Source organism: Rhinolophus hipposideros, assembly GCF_964194185.1.
Source record: "Rhinolophus hipposideros genome assembly, chromosome: 14".
NCBI lineage: Eukaryota > Metazoa > Chordata > Mammalia > Chiroptera > Rhinolophidae > Rhinolophus > Rhinolophus hipposideros.
In genome coordinates this window covers 25,411,923-25,429,393 of record NC_138060.1, presented here as the reverse complement: position 1 = coordinate 25,429,393, position 17,471 = coordinate 25,411,923, and the positions used below count along the sequence as shown (strand labels likewise).

The 17,471-nt window shown below is 45.0% G+C and overlaps 1 protein-coding gene across 1 annotated transcript in view; it reads right to left on the bottom strand.

Moving 5' to 3' along the window:
- SLC6A11 (solute carrier family 6 member 11) overlaps positions 1-17,471 on the bottom strand; it is a 126,321-nt gene that overhangs the window by 21,475 nt on the left and 87,375 nt on the right. The window contains exons 7-8 of the mRNA XM_081072784.1: positions 13,315-13,418; positions 6,534-6,658 (exon numbers count right to left, since the gene is read on the bottom strand). Of these exons, the coding sequence (XP_080928910.1) occupies positions 6,534-6,658; positions 13,315-13,418 (229 nt within the window). The remainder of the gene's footprint in view (positions 1-6,533; positions 6,659-13,314; positions 13,419-17,471) is intronic.

Here is a 17,471-nt window from a genome sequence, read left to right as displayed (position 1 = left end):
TTGTATTTCATCCATATGCTTTGTAGCTCTACTTCTTTTTATTATTTTTGTTATTAAGCAGTGGGGCCAACAACATGCATCTGTAACTCATCAACATCTACCTAGAGTTAATAACATGTCATTTTACACTGCCACCACACATATGATACTTTCCAGTCCTAATGATCATTGTGACACTTTCTGCCTGGAAACAGATTTTAGGACCTAACCATATCAATAATTACAAGATGCAAATAGACCCAATACTCTCATTAAAAGACAGATGATCAGACTGAATAAAAAAGCAAGACCCAACTATAAGCTGTCTACAATCTCGACCTCCAGGAGCTGGCACCCTGACTGGAAAGGTATCAGAGAAACAGACTGAGGGACATGTGGGTAACATTAGCAAATCTGGGATGCAGGGCTCCTAGCAGGACAAAATCTGAACCCTGCAAGAAACACATGCTACGTTCCTGGCTTAGTCTGTAGGTGTTCTGCCATCTAATTAGGTTTTTTCCAGAAATCATGTCTCAGAAAGAGCCCTGGTCCTTCTGAGCAAGATGAGGTGGCTATACATTCCTTGCAACTTGCAATTTCTCCGGGTGGCAGGGGCTCCTAAGGAGGATGTTGGTCTGATCCACACCTCCATAGAGGAGCCTTCCCTGCTGGGCACCAGGAGCAACAGGTAGATGAGGCCGAAGAGGCCAGAGCCAGGCTGTACCACCTATGGTCTGTATGACCTTGGGTGAACCACTCCGTGCTGTAAGCTACAGGACCCTCATGTGTAGTGGGCACGATGAAGCCCAGAGCTAGTGTCCCCTGGAGTTGTGCAGGGCACATTCTGCATGGCCACGAGTGGAGGCCCACCGAGCACCTCACAGGGGTGCTGTGAGCACTTTGTGGGGTAGCATTTAGAAAACCACCACCCTAGGGCCTGACAAGTGGGCCAGAGTAAATCAGTTACGGTACACCCATCTGAAGTACCACACAGCCATTAAAACTCATGATGAGATCTCTGTTTGCTGAGGCAGAAAGCTCCTTATGCTTTATTGTGAATGGAAAAAAGCAGCTTACAGAATATCAAGGATCATTTGTTCCAGTTTCCATCTACACAAATAGAGCTATATATGCATGGAAAATCCTGGCAGGAAAACTGCAAAGTGTTGTTGGATTTGGATTGGAGACTTTCCCTTTGTCAATATTTCCACATTTTTCTGCAATAAATATGCTTTCAATGTGAAATTTATAAAAATCAAGAAAATGTATTTTTACTCGGTTCTTTTCATTTCTATCCATGACTCCTCTCTGAGCTTTATCTATAAAACGAAAATACAGTTCACCCTTGAACAGGGATTAGGGTACTGACCCCCCTATGCAGTCAAAAATCCATGTATAACTTTTCACTCTCCAAAAACTTAACTACAGTCATCCCTAGGTATACAGATGGGATTGGTCCCAGGACCCTCCATGGATACAAAAATCTGTGGATGCTCAAGTCTCTTATATAAAATGACACAATGTACAAAGTCTGACAATTAAGTTCACAACCTTATCCTAGAAAGAGTGTTACATGCCTCATTGCTGAATATCACTAAAGTCACCTTCGAAGTCCTCCCCTTGGGAAGCTATGCACTGATGCCAGTGTCTAGTCCACCCTTCAAAGCAATTTTGGAACTCTTTTTCTGGAATGGCCATCAGAGCTGTCATCATATTACCCTTGATGTCCTGAATGTCATCAAAATGTCTTCCTTTCAACATTTCCTTTATCTTCAGGTAAAGAAAGAAGTCATCGGAGACCAGATCAGGTGAGTATGGAGGGTGTTCCAATACAGTTGTTTACTGGCTAAAAACTCCCTCACAGACAGTGCTGTGTGAGCTGGTGCATTGTCATGATGCAAGAGCCATGAATTGTTGGCGAAAAGTTCAGGTTGTGTAACTTTTTCATGCAGCCTTTTCAGCACTTCCAAATAGTAAACATGGTTAACTGTTTGTCCAGTTGGTACAAATTCATAATGAATAATCCCTCTGATATCAAAAAAGGTTAGCAACATCGTTTTGACTCTTGATTTGGACTGACGGAACTTTTTTGGTCATGGACAATTGGCTGACTTCCACTGTGCACTTTGATGCTTTGTTTCCGGGTCGTATCGGTACACCCATGTTCCATCGCCAGTGATAACACGGCCCAAAACATCGTCTTGCCTCTCCAGAAGGTCTTGGCAAACTGTCTCTCCTTTGCTTTTGTTCATCGGTGAGCTCCATTGGGACCATTTTTGCACACACCTTTCTCATACCAAGATTTTCAGTTAAGATTTTCCTAACTGTTTCTCTATAGATGTTTACTTGGTCTGCTATGCTTCTCACAGTCAGCCAATGATTTTGACACACAATTCAATGAATTTTTGCAATTCTGCTCATTACTGGATGCCCTGACCTCTCTTCATTAGTGACACATTCTCTCCCCTCAGAAAAACGTTTAATCCATTTGTACACTGCCATTTTTTTCATGGCATTATCCCCATAAACTTGGACTAACATGTCCCTGATTTCACTTCCACTTTTGCCAAGTTTAACAAGAAATTTTATGTTTGTTTGTTGCTCTAATTCAAGCTTGGACATTCTCGTGACGGCACACAAAAACACGCAACAACAATAATGAATACCACTCAGCAAGACACCGCCACATGTCGACATGAACACATCTGCGAGACACTGATATACCTTCCGAAACCTTACCAAGCTGTTTCTATAGTGTTGCCAATGTAAGCACACAGTGGCAAGTTCACGAACATAACTGTCGGCCCTCTGCGTCTGTAGATTCCCACCCATGGATCAAAAATACTGTTTTCACTAACATTCTTAAAATGTCTATACTACCCGAAGCAATCTACAGATCCAATGCAATCCCTATCAACACCAATGGCGTTTTTCACGAAGTTAATACAAATAACCTTAAAATTTGTATGGCACCACAAAAGACCCAAAGAGCCAAAACAATCTTGAGAAAGAAGAACAAAGGTGGAGGTATCACTCTACCTGATATCAAACTATATTACAAAGCTACAGTAATCAAAATAGCACCATACAGGCATAAAAACAGACACGTAGATCAATGGAACAGAATAGAGAGCCCATAAATAAACCCCCACCTATATATTCAATTAATGTATGACAAAAGAAGCAAGAATATGAGTATACAATGAGGTAAAGATAGTCTCTTCAATAAATGGTGTTGGGAAAACTGGACAGACACATGCAAAAGAATAAAACTGATGACTTTATTACACCATATACAAGAATAAACTCAAAATGGATTAAAGACTTAAATGTAAGACCCCAAACCATAAAACCACTAGAAGAAAATACAGGCAGTAATCTCTCTGGCACTGCTCTTAGTAATATGTTTTTGGATATATCTCCTTGGTCAAGGGAAACAAAAGAAAAAAATAAAACAATGGGACTACATCAAACTAAAGAGTTTTTGCACAATGAAAGAAACGATCAACAAAAAGAAAAGACAATCTAAAGAATGGGAGAAGATATTCACCAATGATACATCTGATAAGGAGTTAATATCCAAAATATTAAGGAACTCATACAACATAAAAAAAAATCTGATTAAAAAATGGGCAAGAGACCTGAATAGACATTGCTCTAAAGAGGACATACAGAGGGCCAATAGACATATGAAAAAATGCTCAATATCACTCATCATCAGGGAAATGCAAATTAACACCACAGTGAGACATCTCCTCACAACTGTCAGAATGGTTGTCATCAATAAATCAATAAACAAGTGTTGTCGAGAAAGTGGAGAAAAGGAAACTCTTGTACACTGTTGCTGGGATTGTAAATTGGTACAGCCACTATGGAAAACAGTATAGAGGTTCCTCAACAAATTAAAAATAGAACTATCATATGACTCAGCAATTCCACTTCTAGGTATGTATCTGGAGAAATCCAAAACACTAATTCAAAAAGATATAAGCACACCCCTATGTTCACTGCTGCAATATTTACAAGAGCCAAGATACGGAACCAACCTAAGTGTCCATCGATAGACAGCTGGATAAAGAAGAGTGTACATATATACATAAAAAAGAATGAAATCTTGCCATTTGTGAGAATATGGATGGACCTAGAGGGTATTGTGCTGAGAGAAACAAACTCATAGATACAGAAACAAATTGATGGTTGCCAGATAAGGAGGAGTGTTGGGGGGACAGGAAAAAAGATGAAGGAATTAAGTACAAGTTACCAGATATAAACACAGTCATGGGGATGTAGAGCATAGGGAACATAGTCAATAATATCGTAACAACTATGTATGGTGTCAGATGGGTACTAGATTCATCAGGGTGGTCACTTTGTAAGTTATATAAATGTCTAATCACTATGTTGTACACTTGAAATTAATATAATATTGTATAATAATGTAACTGAAAAATAAAAAAAATATTGTTTCGATCTGTGGTGGCTAAATCTACACATGTGAAACCCAGAGATACAGAGGGCCAACTGTATATTGAAAAAACATCTGCTTATAAGTGAACCTATGCAGTTGAAGCACACAATATTTAAGGGTCAACTGTAACGATAAAAAGACAGTGCTGTAGATATTCTATCTCACTCAACACCTGAGGCAGGAATCAAGGTGTTCATTTCACAGAGGAGGAAGTGGATTCTCAGAGAAGGCAAAACTCCCTTAGAGAGGGCAACATTCCCTCCCCATCGGGCTACCCTACAGTTCAATGTGTGGAAGGAGCATGGAAGTTTATAAAGTACCAGTTTATAAAGTGCCCTGCCCACAGTGAGCAGAGGATGGCACGGTCACAGTATGGACTCTGGAGCCAGGTGGCCTGGGTTTACCCAGCTCTGTCCCTTTGAGCTTGGGTAATCTTGGGTAAGTGACCTCACTTCTCTGAGCCTCAGCTTCCTCACCTGTAAAATGGGGGCAGCAGAAGTGTCACCTTGAAGGGCTGAGCCAATGACCACATGAGACAGCTCTTGTCCAGAGTAGCTACTAGATGATTGACAACTTTGATCATTATTAATATTCTCTGGTCTAGCTCGGATTCCTGATTTCAGCAGGGATTGTTTCAACCGTGTTTCCCTGAAAATAAGACTGAGCCAGACCATCAGCTATAATGGGTCTTTTGGAGCAAAAATTAATATAAGACCACGTATTGTATATTATATTACATTACATTACATTGCATTATATTATATTATATTCCTGGTCTTATAGTATAGTAAAATAATACCAGGTCTTATATTAATTTTTGCTCCAAAACACCCATTAGAGCTGATGGTTCAGCTAGGTCTTATTTTTGGGAAACATGGTATCTCTGACACAACATCCAGAGGAAGTTGCAGCCTAAGTGGTGAGTATGCAACTTAGCAATCAGCTTCCTGCGCTGATGTCCACACCCACCACCCTGCCTGCTTGGTGTGCCTGCCCGACAAAAACAGCCTCATCCCAGACCAGAGTTCTCAACAGAGGCAGTGTGGCCCCAGGGGTGCTTGGGATTGTCACAATGAATGGTGGCATGACTTGCATGCATTGAGTAAATGGAGGTCAGAGAGGCTAGGCTCCCTGGGCTGCTCTGGACAAATGTCCCACCAGACATTTTTGTAGGTGAAAAACCTATTTAGACTCATCTGAGATTAGAATTCAACTCTGTCATGTAAACACAAACTATTTTTGTACTTTTTAATATGCGCTGAATTTCTCCATAATTCAAAGGAAATTTGAATTATGGAGAAATTTGAATAACGCTTAACCAAGGGAAGCGTTATCACCATTGTACACAATCACCTCAGCAACGGTAACCCTGCCTGAGCTGCATTTGATACAAACACGCATCAATCTGTACTTAAGAATGTCACCCTCATAGTGATTCTGCATCTAGAAAAGGGAAAGGGAGGGAGGGAGGCTCTCCAAGCAGTGGCCGCATCATGTGCAAAGGCTCTGGGGTGGGAGGGAGACAGCTATGTCATGGAAGTGCAAGCAGGCCACTGCGATGGGCAGAGTGAGTGTGGGGTGAGGCTGGTGAGGCCGTAGGAGCTGGGCAATACAGGGACTTGGGACCATGCTCTGTAAGAGTCCAGCACTGTAAGAGGCCAAGAAAGGCTTTTCCTCAGAGAAGGACATGTGTAGATTTGCACTGTCAAAGAAATAAATAAATAAAGTCACTGTGCAGGGTAGCGCATGGAAAGGAAGGGTCACTAGTGGAGGCAGGGAGGCCATGAGAGGTCCCTGCAGTCACCCAGGTGAGTGGTGACAGTGGTCTGGGTTGGCGGGGAGCCAGGGGCGCTGGAGGTAAGTAGCGCGGCAGTGAGGAGGCAGCATCTACACAACTTGAGGCTGCCTTGGATTCAGGAGGGAGGAGATGTCAAGGTTTCCCTCCCAGGTAATTCCCAGGATGCGGGTTTGAGGATGAAGGGTGGGACCACCTTGACACCTGACCCAAGAGAAAAATGAGCCGAGCAGGAAGATAATATTTTCCTTGGAACCATCACCTGAAGCCTCCCCCACTTTTGGCACTTACCTGACTCTGCCACCTCGGCAATGGGCACCCCCTGCTCGTATGCCATGAAGCCCAGGACTGAGAAGATGGCGAAGCCAGCCACAAAGCTGGTGCCGCTGTTCAGGCAACAGAGCATGATGCAGTCCCTGCAGGGAAACATTGAGAGGGGCTCGGGTCAGAGTGGCTGGAATGGGCACACTTCTGGAACATTCTGTCTGAACACCATGGCTGTCCTGTGGGGGCAGGCAGGGCACTGAGGGCACGGAGAGCACCATTTGCCTGATGAAGCCCTGGTGGTTCAGAGAGGTTAGGCGGTGGCACATGGTCACATAGCTCCTGCTGCACTTCTGGAAGATAAGGTGGGTCACAGAGCAGAAGCAGAGAGAGGGAATGGGAGGGAGGGAGGCAGCACAACTAACTAGTGAGAAAACATCTGGAAACAAACCAACGCTCCTCCAAATCCCTGGTACGAGAAAAAAAACAGGAACAGCAAGAGAGAACTGATTTCCTGGGAGCTCAAACAAGGAAGGCAGGAGAAGCTCCTGACACATGTCTGCTTCACACAGGGGAGGACCAGGAATGTTCTCCACAGCCTCGGGAAGAGACACCTGTCCGCCCAGTTCTCTACCAGAGCAGCACTCACAAACCTCACTGCTCAGTCCTTGCAGTGCAGCTTCGAGGGAGCAGCCCTTCCAGGTCAGGTCCGTCATGGAGAGATTTATCAGAGCAGTGACTGTCCCCTGACCTTGCGAGGGGCTCACTAGCAAAGAAGTGCTGGCCAAAAGCCATGACCCAGGAACAATCAGACTACAGATGACTTTGCTGAGATGAAAAAGATAAGAGTCCTCAAGTCTCGGCCCCTCGCCCTCAGGCTCTGCATTCTCTCAAGGCCAAGACAGGGAATGAGCCTCTCAGGATCTCAGCCACGGCAAATCGTGCACTTGGGAGTTGGTCTTACAACACAAGTGATGCCCACTTCAAAGGAAGCAGCCCCCCAGTGGCCTGTCCACCAGGCTGGCCAAGGCATGACTAGCCTGGAGTGTCCCGGCAGCGGTGGTCAGCTGCCTCTGCTCACCCTAGCGATCAGGAACTCGTTACCTCCTTCCACGGTGCTTTCCCCTTGCCTGATGGTTCCTGCTGCTTACAGCCTCAGAACTTCCTCATGTTGTGTTTGACCAAGACCCGCCTTCTCTGGTAGGTTTTAAGTCTACCCTCCCAAGTAACCTGGAGCTCCTTTTGGCTTGGGAGATCTGAAGACAGTGGCCCTATGTCCCCTTGAGGTTTTCTCTCTCAGTTAAATGTCTCAGTTCCCTTACCACTTCCTCGTCCTGCTTAGGATCTGTACTACACTCCAGCTTGTCCAGCCACTCTTCAAATGTCACATCCAGGACTGAGCACTAGACTCAAGAACAGAGTAGGACTCGCATGGCCTCTTTTCCCGATACCATACATTTTGTAATACAACCACAGGGAACTAATGTTGGTGACTATAACACCCTGCTGTCTTGCAATGACCCTGGGAATCAAGGGCAGAGTGGAGAGAGCATTAGACCGGTACTCGGGAGACCTGGGTTCCAATTCTCCCTGCAGTATCTTTGCTCAGGGCCTGATCTCACCAGCTACAAGACAACGTGCTCAGGAAGATCAAATCTATTTCGTCTTTGGCCCTGTAACAGATGACATCATTTTCCAGCAAGCAGTCACTCTCCCTACCTTCTTCCTTGAGGTGGAGTAAAACTCTGTGCCCCAAAGACTCTGGTCTTAATCTGTGACTTGCTTTGGCCAACTGATATTAGCAGATGTGATTAAACAGAGGCTTAAGTGGATTTGTCCTTTATCCTTTCTGTGAGTTGCTATGAGAACTTTCCCAGGGGATCTGCTGTTCCTACAGCCAGGACCTCAGAATGTACACACATAGACCAGACTTAAGCTGGGCGTGGACCTTGGAGACAAACCCACACAATCCACAGTGCAAAACAGAGCTTCCTTAGCTGACCAGCAGACTTGGGAGCAATAAAAACAAATGCTTGCTTTGGTCAACCACTGACTTCTGGGGTTGTTTGTTACACAGCATTATTGTGGCAGTGAGTGACTGATACAACTTCCTTTAAAGAACTCTTCTGGCACTGTAGACATAGAATGGGCTGGCAGACCTGAGGGCTTTTTCTGCAAGCCTCATGCATCTCATCTCAAAAGGAAATTCACCTCAGCCCAGGTAAGTGCAGAGGTAACCCAAAGGTTGAGATAAATCTGTCCCTTGTGTCTGTTTCCTGGCCCTAACTTATCTAACAGTGGGAAACAAGGTGGTACTGGTAAGGACAGCGTTTCTCCATAGCCTCTACCTTCTGGAATTCTCCTGTATAATTTAGCTCTGCAATGTGTCCAGCCCTCTGCTGGGGTTTCTTGAACACTGTGTCATCGAATCCCGAGGCTCAGGGAGGAGTGTCACACATTCAAGGTTTCACAGTCAGCTGGTGGTGAAGGTGAGACGTGCATCCATTTATCTCAGACACTAAAGCTCATGAATTTTCTAGGAGTCACACAAAAAGGGTGCTCCCTAAGGATCTCACTTCCAAATCCTGACATGTGGACAATTATCTCTGAACATCTATATGGTTACTGCAAAACAAATGTCGCGTACTGCAAAGGCCTCATCTTCCCAAGAGGCTTCTCACACCAAACACAGGCTCTGGGCAAACCTGAGGTCCCTGCCAGCCCTGTGTCCCGCACCCCTGCCCTCGGAGCACCCACACCTTCAGGGGACGATGCTTAGCCACCTGCCTTCTGAAGTGAGGATTTCCCTGCTGCGTTTACTCCGTCTCTGTCCCTCTAATTCCTTCCCCACAGGGCACCTTCTCGGTGAAAAGCTTATGTAACAAGCGCTTTGAAGTTGGCAGCAGTGGAGCCAGTTTTAAAGACCTCTAGAAGCTATTATACTGTCAGAAGAGAGGGTGCTAATTTACTCCCTCTGAGTTGGGAAGACCTGTTCTCGAAACCATTTGGAAAAGGAAATAAAACGAGCCTTTGGATTTGGCAAAGTCAAATGGCAATGTCAGGTGGCAATGTCACCTAGGGGGTAAGGTTTCTTCTGCTGATGGGTAGCGGAGAAACCTGCCTGTCGGACGGAAAGCAGCAGCCAAGCATATCTACCCACGTGCTTGGTGGGAAAGAAAGTTGCCACTGCCCCAAGACGCAGCCTGACAACAAGGCAGTTGTGGCCAATTCCTCGCCAACTGCTGTAGTTGGGAAAACAGGGTCATCCCTGTCAGTGAGGAGTAGGGTACAGGAACCAGAAAAGCCCAGGTTCAAAGTCTTCTTCTATCACTGGCAATGTGAACATGAGCAAAGGACGTACCTTTGGGACTAAGTTTCCTCACGTGTATAATGTCGTGGCCCTCCCTCACTTCCGTACATGTCAGCCAGCACTGTACTAGGCTGGAGGAATGGTGGTGAACACGAAGACCCAGCACATGTCCTCATGAGCTGACAGCCCAGCTGAGGTGATGGACAGAGGGCCTGCGCTGACCACTGGCTGCTGGTGTGCTGACAGCTGTACGCAGACAGCAGCCCTCTCCGTTCTCCCAAGGGGGTCACACTCAACCTAGACTTGGGGGCTGGCTGCTGTGCCGCTCTCCCTGTCCCGCTGCCTTTCTCTTCCTGTCCACGGTTACTACTTTTTTATTGTGGATGACAGAGGTCTTTACCTCTCATCTCCCAGACCCACTTCCCTGTGAATGCCATGAAGGTGGAACAGGTCTTAATGACAACCTGGTCTGACCTTCCACCTCCCTAGTATGCCTCTGTCCAGCTGTACCTAAATACCTCTCTGCCCAAAGGCCCCCAGGAACAACAGAACTTGCTATCTAATGAGGACTGGATTCCACAATAGATTTTCTTTTCAGCGTGTTGGACATTTCACTTTCACTTCCTCAGTTTCCCCAAGTCACAAACTAAAGACTGGGGCTGTGCCATTGCGCTCTGCATCTCCCAAGCTACGGATTTCAGTGCCTCTCATGGCAGACACACAATGCCACATGGCTGTCTTAACAAATGGGTTAATGCAGTAATCAGCAAACTAGCTTTTAGAGGGGACGCTGCAGAGCGCTGGGGTGGGGACTGGGGCACTTTGGCCAGAGTCCAGACTTTACCACATCTAGCGGGGGGGCCACTTCCGTGAGCCTCAATTTCCTGATCTCGAAGATGACGATCATGTGGGAGGAACTTTATCACAGACAAAAGTTCTTTCGATTGATGATCCCACTTAAGCCATACACCCAAATTCCCGTCCCACCAGTGGAGTGTGACGTGTTCTCACTATACCATCACATACATCAAATAGGGTTCGTTTGCCAGACACGGCCAGTTTGCTAGTTGAGGAAAAGAATCTCATTATTTTAAGAGTGTGTTGCTGATTTTTCTATCAGTGCCTTAGTGTTTTTTCATATTGACCTATTTGTATTCTTTACATACTATGGACATAAGTGTTTTAAGTATTATACTACAGGTTGTTAGCATGCCCTTTAATTTTACAGATAATTTTGTAATTTTTGTGGGGGGAGATATACTACAGAAAAGTATGTAGATAATACTAGTATTAACTTGATTTTTAAATTATAAATGCAGTATGTACTCAGAGTAAAAAATAAAACAAAATATTGAAACTGTGTAGGAGGATACAGGTGAGAAGAAGCCCGTTTCCCTAGCTCTGATTTCCCAGTCTCACTTTCTATAGGCAGGTGACCATTTTTAAGTTTCCTGTGTTTCTTTCCAGAAATTTTAGAAGTTCTAGATAGTTATGTGGACCAGTCTGTCACTTTCTTCCTTTGTGATTTTTATAATTACTTTCTTGTTTTTTACATCCTTTCCCATTCTGAAATCAATGTTTTTATGATATTGTGATTTATCATCAGTCAGGTGCCAATTAATGACAGGTATACATTCTGGAAATGCATCCTTAGGCGATTTCATCACTGTGAGAACGTCACAGAGTGCGCTGACACCAACCCTGCACACCTGGGCTATCTGGTATAGCACGGTGGTATATTTAGTCTGCTGTTGGCAGAAATGTAATTATGTGGTGTGAGACTGTATTATTTTGTCTTTGTCCACAGTTCGTGGCAAAGAGCTCTTAACACCCTTGGAATTTCCCATGGTGAGAGCAATAAAGGTGTCACTTGCTATGTTAATGAGGTGACTTTTGAAAAGCATGGGGCCTGGTTGCCAGTGGAGCCAAGCATGTAATTAGAGGGTTGGAACTTTCAGTCCTACCCCCTGATTTCCAGGGAAGGGAGAGGCACTAGACACTGAGTTCTATCACTAATGGCCAATGATCTAATCAATCATGCCTATGTAGTAAAACCTCCAAAAAAAAAAAACCCAAAAAGGGGGAATTCAGAGAGCTTCCGGGTTGGTGAACATGTGGAGATTCAGGAGAGTGGGGCACTCAGAGAGGGCATGGAAGCTCCATCTGGCTGTTCCTGAGTTCTATCCTTTTATAATAAACCAGTAATCTAGTGAGTACAATGTTTCTCTGAGTTCTGTGAGCCACTCTAGCAAATTAATCGAACCCAAGGAGGGGGTCACTGGAACCTCCAATCTATGTCAGTCAGAAGTACAGGTGACAACCTGGACTTCTGATTGGTGTTTGAAGGGGGTAGGGGAAGTGTTGTAGGACTCAGCCCTTCACCTGTGGAATCTGGTGCTATCTCAGGGTAGAGAGTCTCAGAACTGAGTTGAATTGAAGGCCACCCAGCTGGTGTCTGAAAATTACTTGGTGTGTGGGAGAAATCTCACATACTAGAATTTTATTCCTAGTTTTAGGAGGATTTCCTTTCACAAAAATATTTAATCAATCTGACACTTCTTATGATGCATATATGAGAACAAGGTATGAATATCTACCTTGATTATTTCTCTCCAAATACGTACCCTGTTGCAGAATAATTGGCTGAAAAAACCCTTCCTTTCTCAACTAATCTGTGATCCGGGATGGCTTCACTGCCATTATTCCATGAGTTGGTATCTGACTAAAGGGCTCTCGGACTCGACAGAAGAGATGTGCCATCTAGCCATTCCTCAGTGTTCATCTGCTGTGACCAGGCCCTGAGCTTGGAGTGCAGAGACCTCAGTGAACAGACCATGGGCCGGGAGTTTTAAGACTAGGATGCGAATTTCTCTCCTACCTGCACTGCTGAGTGAGTCCCTGGCCTTCCGTGGGTCAGTCTTGTGGTAGAACTCAAGCTACAGGCCTGGGAGAACAGGCAGCCAAGGTCAGACAGCCTTGGGCTCACCTCCCACGTGAGCCCCCTCCCAGTGTTGGTGTTGGGTGTGGCCAGCTGCAGGCGGCCAGGGAGGGAGGCCCAAGAGGCTGAGGGGCAAGCAGCTCACCAGCCCTCCAGGAGAGGACACTATGGTAAAGTGAGAAGGGGCAGGAAACAGGTTTCTGAACAGAAGGCTGCAGAACAAGGCCCTTGGTGTTGGAAGACCTGGGTTCCCAGCTTTGCCACTTATTTGCTGTGTGACCTTGGGCAAGTCACTTATTTACTCTGGGATAAAAGTTGGGACCTGAATAAGATTCCAGAGTGCATTCTCTTGCAGCTTGAAATGCACGCTGATCGTATCTGTTATATTTCTAGCTCCTCCGGTGGCCCACTCTTTGACCCTGGGGCAGGGAGAAGCTGAGAAACAGCCCACCTGTCTCCTCCTGGCCCTGCACGGTGGGAAGACAAATTGAACTAGCCCGGCAGCATGGAAGTCTCTCGGGGTTTGGTGGGGAGCTGGCTGGGCCCGGGGAAATACTCACCTGTAGCAGTTGTTGTTATAATTGTTATAACTTCCCAGAGCAGTCAGACAACCCAGGCAGATGGCATAGGAGAAAAAGATCTGTGTTCCAGCATCTACCCAGACCTGCAGGAAGGCACAAAGAAGTTGGCACAGAGAGAAGTCAGATGTGAGGCATCCCTGTTCTCTGAAATCCCCCATCCACTCCCACCCTCCTAAAAGACTCGACAAAGGGATAACCAAACTTCCTTACCTTCTCAGGAATGTGTTTTTTTAGGAGTTCTATTCTTGAGGACCACTTAGTTAAATATTAATATCCTTAATTAAATCCAGAATTTTTCAGAGGTTATAGATAATAGTGCACAGAATAGCAAGAATTTGAATGTTTAGGTCCCTTCTCCAGCTCTGTGACCTTAGAAAAATTACTTAACCTCGCTGAGGCTTCTCCTCACATGCAAAGTGCGGAATGAACTTCCCTCTCAGGAGTCTTGAGAGGACTCATGCAATGATGAGCACAGGCCCCTGGGACCCGGAGCACGCGCATCGGCACTTCGGCTCATTAAACCACAAGGAGTGATTTTTCTTCTTTGTGGTTAAGACTACCACAAGAAAACCGCCATAGGACTCCGTCCAGGGGGAAGCACTGGCATCACTGACCTGAGCATAGGAGGGGCATCGAAAGGACAGGCGGAGAGGGGGAGGCCCACCAAATCTTTATCACCTTTCAAAATAGAGGCATTATAGGCTTATGTGGTACATATGGAAACCACATTCTTAGTCTCTAAGTTCCCTTTGAACAAAACTACTGTGAACAGCGTGACGCACACAGCAGGAATTACGGTGCCTTCCCTAACACTTTTCACTGGGGCTTTCTTTGAGCTCCTAGAAGTTACCAAGGAAAATCCACAACTAAACCTCAAATGCGGCTGATGAGACTGATGCTTGAGAATCAAGTGCCACCTAGAGAACTGGGCCTTGCACTAAATACAAATACAAATACTAGCAAACATTTACTAAACATTTAAATGTGCCAAGCACCAGTGCTGAGCTCTGTATGCATTACCGCACTTGAATACTCACAGCAACCCTATGTGGCGGGTGCTTTTATTAGCCCCCTTTTACAGTTGAGGAAACTGGGAAACAGAGAGGTTGACTAACTTGCTCAAGGCCACACAGCTGGGAGTGGCAGATGCAACACGTTCATGGAGACCTGCCTCTAGAGAAGCATGCTTTACCAATCCAAGAATTTCAGGCGTCTTCAGGTGCAAACTCCCACCCAAAAGGGGACTCTTTTTTGAGTACTTCTGACAGAATAGTTTCTACTTGACTATTGCCAGTGACGGGGCACTCACTATCTCTTGATGCAGCCCCTTTCTTCTTTAGAGAATTCTGACCGTTAACACATTTCTTAAAATGAGAGGAACTCTCCCTTCCTGTGTTCCTGGTTCTGGGGTCACCCAGCCCACATCTCTCTCTTCCACGTGGTAACACTTTGGAGATTTGAAGAAAGCACCAGTACCTCCTGAACCCTGGAACTCTCCCTTTTCCAGGCAAAATCTATTGCCTTTCTCTTGTGGATTTGATTACATGGTACAGGTCACTCTTCCCTGGGTTTTCTTGAGTTTGCTGCCTCTCAACCTAAGACATGAAAAATTTTCCTCTAACATAGGGTCATTGGGTTTAGTTCTTAGAGCGAAATGAGGAACTTAGGGAGAGCACTTTCATGAAGTGTGTGTATTGGGCCGGGGTGGGGGGTGCGGGCGTCAGCAGATCAGAGTGGGTTGAAACACGAGGAGGAGGAAATGAAAGTGGGAATATACAAAAACTTTTTCAAGAAATTTTGCCATAAAGGGGAGTTGGGACATAGGGTGGTAGTGAAAAGATAAGTAAAATTCAGGTAGAATGGTAGAAACTTGAGAATGCTTATGCACAAATGTTGATAGGAAGAGTCTAGAGCAGACGTGTCAAAGATTTAGGAGAGAAATGTATGTTTTTTTAAGTTCTCCTGCTCTGTTTCCCCATTTGCTACCTCAGTGGATTCCCTTTACCCAAATCCAGGGGAGACTGACCTGTGTTGGGTAATCAAATCCCTGAGAGAGAGAAAATAGATGTATTCTGCCTGGAAAAGGGAAAATTCTAGGGTGCAGGGGTCACTGGTGCTTTCTTCAAATCTCAAACACACAGAGAAGCAAAAAAAAAAACAAAAAAAAACAACCTGTACAGCTGCTGACTCAGGAAACAAAACCAGATCGAAGGAGATGCCCCCAAGCATGCTGGGCGCTCCCCGCGTCTTACGTTTGTTTTTAATGCTTCTGCAAACTGAGTGTCCTCCTCCCAGACCCTTCACTGTCCACTGGCTGAGTAAGCAGGCCAGTGAGAGAAGCCCCCAGATGTGTGGGAAAGCTGGTTTCTCCATAGCAACTGCTCTCCATGGCGAGTGGTCCCCTAGCACAACATGGTAAATAAACACTGAGTTCAAAAACACCGAAGAGTGCTTTCCGTCCACACGTCTCATGATTCTCACTTGCAGAGAATTCTTCTTGCAGTTTGCTCACTGAGTATGTTGATACTAAAATGGACATCTGTTTTTTTGCTCACCCGGCATCCATCTCCCCTTTTCAGGTAACAGCACTCCAGCTTTCCTTTGGGAGACCACCTCTTCCCCAGCCAGAGATAGCTTCGGGGTGGTCACATCACCCATGGGCCTGGCCAATCAAAGCATTTCACTTGGCCAAGACGATTGGGTCAGGGATGAGCACATGAAGCAGACCAAGCCGATGAAACTCGATCTTGGGACTTTTAGTGGAGCTTTTGCAAATGGGACACATTCTTTTCTCCTGGGGATGTTAAGCTTGTAACTTTTGGGGGTCATCACTGACCACAGGCAAGAGAAGAGCCTGCTTGCGAATAAAGCCAATGCAGAGGAGAGAAGAGACTAGAGAAAGAAAGACTGATATTGGTGATAAGACTTGAGTTCCTGGGTCCATCCATACCTGAAATCAGACCTACCCTAGAGCCTTTCAATTTCAGAGGCCTCTTTTTCTTAAATCAATTTGAATGACATTGCTGTCATTTTAAATTGAAAGAATTCTGACAAAACAGCAACATTAAGGTCTTAGCCAGACCCAGAGGCTGTCAGCCCAAGTCCTTTCATCAGTCCTGAATTTCTGATGAACCACCATTGACTGAGTGCCTTCTGTGTGCAGGACCCTGTGCCAGATTCTGAAGGAGGTACCGTACAATTACACAGAGCACTCCATCTCTGTCTGCAGGTGAGATGAGATAAAACATTCAGAGAACAAGGTACCCAGTACCTAGGAGTGGTAGATGAGGGGCGAAATTAACATGTGCTAGGGCAATCAAGATGGCTGTACAGAGGAGGCACAGCTTTAAACACTGGAGAAGTGATGGGAGGGGACATGCTGGGCCTAGAGGTTCGTGTGAGAGGGCGATGCGTTCTTGAATGATTGCCTCTTGCTCCCCAACCTCTGCAGGAAAAAGCCTGTCTTGTTATCTGATGGTTACCCCTAAACCAACCCCTTTATACAATACCCTTAGCCCTCCCCACGTTTTGGCACTTGGTTTCCTACCATGAGGAATACTAAAATTAGCCAGTAGCCTCTATTCCTTTTCCTTTCCTTTCCACTAGCATCTAATTTAAGAATATAGCTATTTGTTTTCAGTTAATACTTTTTTTTTTCAATTAAAGTTTATTGGGGTGACAACTGTTAGTAGAGTTACATAGATTTCAGGTGTACAATTCTGTAATACCTCATCTATGTATCACATTGTGTGTTCACCACCCAGAGTCAGTTCTCTTTCCATCACCATATACTGGATCAATTAATACTTAAAGGCAATCTGTGAATTTATTCTACTTTTCATATACACATTCCATTCTCTCTCAGTTTTTAAAGACTTGTACCATATCTACATATCAGAACATACAACCATTACATATTATATTACCTCCCTTATAGTCATTATTTAGTGTGAGTTCTATAGATTACTAAAAATTTAATGCTCACCCCTAGTCTTTGTGTTAATACCTCTCCAGTCAATTTACTTTCCTGTAGTTTGGTTTCTAGTAAATTCCTCTGTAAAGACTCAAAGGAAATAATATTTCCCAGGTTCTTGCATGTTCATAACAGTTGACATGTGGTTTTTATACTTGAAAGT